The 2,643-nt window shown below is 46.8% G+C and overlaps 1 protein-coding gene across 5 annotated transcripts in view; it reads right to left on the reverse strand.

Moving 5' to 3' along the window:
* The window catches only part of SRGAP2 (SLIT-ROBO Rho GTPase activating protein 2), a 224,639-nt gene that overhangs the window by 40,783 nt on the left and 181,213 nt on the right, over positions 1–2,643 (reverse strand). For all 5 annotated transcript variants that reach the window (XM_015597851.2, XM_006922833.3, XM_015597850.2 and 2 more), the window contains exon 11: positions 951–1,035. In XM_015597851.2, the coding sequence (XP_015453337.1) occupies positions 951–1,035 (85 nt within the window). The remainder of the gene's footprint in view (positions 1–950; positions 1,036–2,643) is intronic.

Genomic DNA, 2,643 nt, shown 5'->3' on the forward strand with positions numbered 1-2,643 from the left:
TACACTTTCGTATACTCTGCTGTGTGTCTGAGAGTGCCTAAGCTTTTATTTTACAATGTTGGACCTCTGTGGAAGTGCAGGTTTGCCCTTCCCTGGTGTTACTACATATGCCCTGTAGCCTCCTATTTCTCATCTTTATGTGAAGAGATTAGTGGAGCAGGGAGGAGGGGCCAGGCATTCAGAGGCATCCCCAACCTGGGAATCCCATTAATCACAGGATGCTGAGAGACCTGGGCAGGGTGCCAAGAACCCCAGGGAAGCTTCTCTTTCAACCTTCACCTTCTGTTTGACAGCTGAGGAGAGAAAGTCCAGAGTGCCAGTCCTGTTCTCTGCCTTGCTACTTCTCAGAGTCTGGTTAAAATCACCCTACGAGATGAGACAGTGGATTCCGCACCTTGCCTTTGGCATGGCCAAGGCGGAGTGATGGCTGCCTCGTAGCATCAGGACCGCTCGAAACAGAAGGAAACCGAAGCTCTACTGTGAAGCTACAGAAAGCAGCAGTCTGCCTATCACCCCTGCCTTTAAGAATCCTCTCCTCTCTTCAGAGCAGCTGGGTATCTCATCTCCCAGCTCCCTAGCTTCTTGCTCCAGCCCTCAGTTCTGCCACAGTGGAGCTTAGAGTTTTCACAAAGTGTCTGGAGAGGAAAAAGCCATCGGCCCCTTTACCCCAGGCGTGGCAGAGAGGGCGCAGGAGGGGGACTGGGTAGAGAGTACGCACGCTCCGTTTAAACAAACAGATGATGCACATTAGTGCTTCATTAAGCACTGGCCTTTCCCCATTACTCAAACAGTCGTCTGGGCTGTGTGCTTTCACATCACACAGGCTAGGAAAAAAAACGCATTCACATAACCAGGTCGGGCCCACTTGGCGTAGGGTGACGGCTCAGCCAAAAACCCAGGGCTCAGCCTTTCTGTCAATGTCAAACCTCCAGCAGAGCTCCCACACTCACTTTCTCCCAGGGTTTTCTGGAGAAGGTCGTGCTTGGCTTGTAGCTTGGTGATGAGGTTCCTGCCCTCCAGGTACTCTTTCATTTTCTGTAAGGAAGGAGGAGAAAAAAGAGCAATCAGATTTCTAAAGACAAAAGAAAAAAAAAATCACAGATGTACAGCTGTACAATTCCCTTTTTAGGAGGGCATTTGGTTTCTGACCCAATTTCTACCAATTCCATTTTTTATTTCTTTACAGCCCTGAGCATCTGGACAGCTGCTGATTTTCATGTGTATTAGTATCCTGTTCTGTGCTTTCCTGGGAGCTCCATGTTGCCAGTATAAGAAACTGCCTCCTAGGGCCCCTCATTCATCTCTTTCAGTTCCACTGAAGAACAGCAGGCAGGGTGGAGGGACTTACTGAGCCCTGGTCTTGGTGTGAGGATACACACCTGCCACAGGTCACCTCCACTGACATCCAGCCCTGTCCCAGCCCCTCAAAGGGCGCATTCCATCACACCAGGAACATTGCCAAGGGCAGGCTCAGCACCTGCCCGGCTGCAAGCATTGCATGCGTGTACTATCTTTGAGCCTATCTTAATCAGCCTCCTCCACTATTCTGCACGGAGTCTTTGTAGAAAGCCTGGGGTTTCTGAGCGCTTGGAGGCAGGGGCTGCCACCCCCCACTTGCATCTACACACACTGGCAGCTCCAAACACAAGATGAGGTTATGGAAATGCAATGCCCTCCACTCTAACAGTCAAAATATGATTGCTGTGCTGCATTTTCTAGTTTGAGCTCTCTTAAACCCTTGTCTGCCCAGTGAGAAATTTCCCTGGACAATTCATCAAATTTTCAAAACAACCCCATAGGCTATTATTATCATCATCCCCATTTTATGAATGAGGGCACTGAGATTTGAAGAGATTAAATAAATTGCTCAAGGTCAAACAGTGAATGAGAGGTAGAGCCAGTATCCAGACATACGCAGTTTGACAATACAGTGTGTGTTCTTAACCAGGATGCTAACATGCTCCTGTTACGGTGCTGAGCAGGAGAGAAGCAGAACAAAACTGTGCAGTATTAATTCTTTGTATATATGTAGCAATTTAAGAGTTTTTTGAGCACGTTAGAACATATTTTCTTATTTTATTCTCACAATAACTGCACAGCATGTTAGGGAAGACATCATTATTTTCTTATTACAGATGAGAAGATGATCTTGGGGAAGGAGTGTTAAGTGAATCGCTGACCACTGCAGGCCAGGCAGTAATAGTACCAGGCCTGGATCCTGGGCCTTTGGACTTAGCACGGTGTCTCTCCCACTCTACCCCACAGCCATTCACAGGGGCCTTCGTTTGCCTCGGTGGTCCCCTGTTGAAATGCTTCATCGGCTGTCAGAGGTCACCTGGCCATGTCTAAACCCAGAGGCAACGTGGCAGTGTTTCCCCAAGTGTGATCTGTGAATCACTGGTGATAGGTAAAATACTTGAGAAGCTAAGTAGATAAAACATTTTAAATTGTAATCGTTCTTTCTTTTAATGTATTAAGTAAAAAGTATCATTATACATCAAGACTTTGATTTTACGGCTATTACCACTTAGGATGACGGCAGAAAGGTGAAAAGAACTATCAGCTATTTTTATTTTGTACCTTTCTGTACAGTATGAATTTTTAACCAGGAATGGGTATTGCTTGTTTCTCTCTCTCTTTCCC

Source organism: Pteropus alecto, unplaced genomic scaffold (genome assembly GCF_000325575.1).
Source record: "Pteropus alecto unplaced genomic scaffold, ASM32557v1 scaffold359, whole genome shotgun sequence".
In the NCBI taxonomy this organism is placed as follows: Eukaryota; Metazoa; Chordata; class Mammalia; order Chiroptera; family Pteropodidae; genus Pteropus; species Pteropus alecto.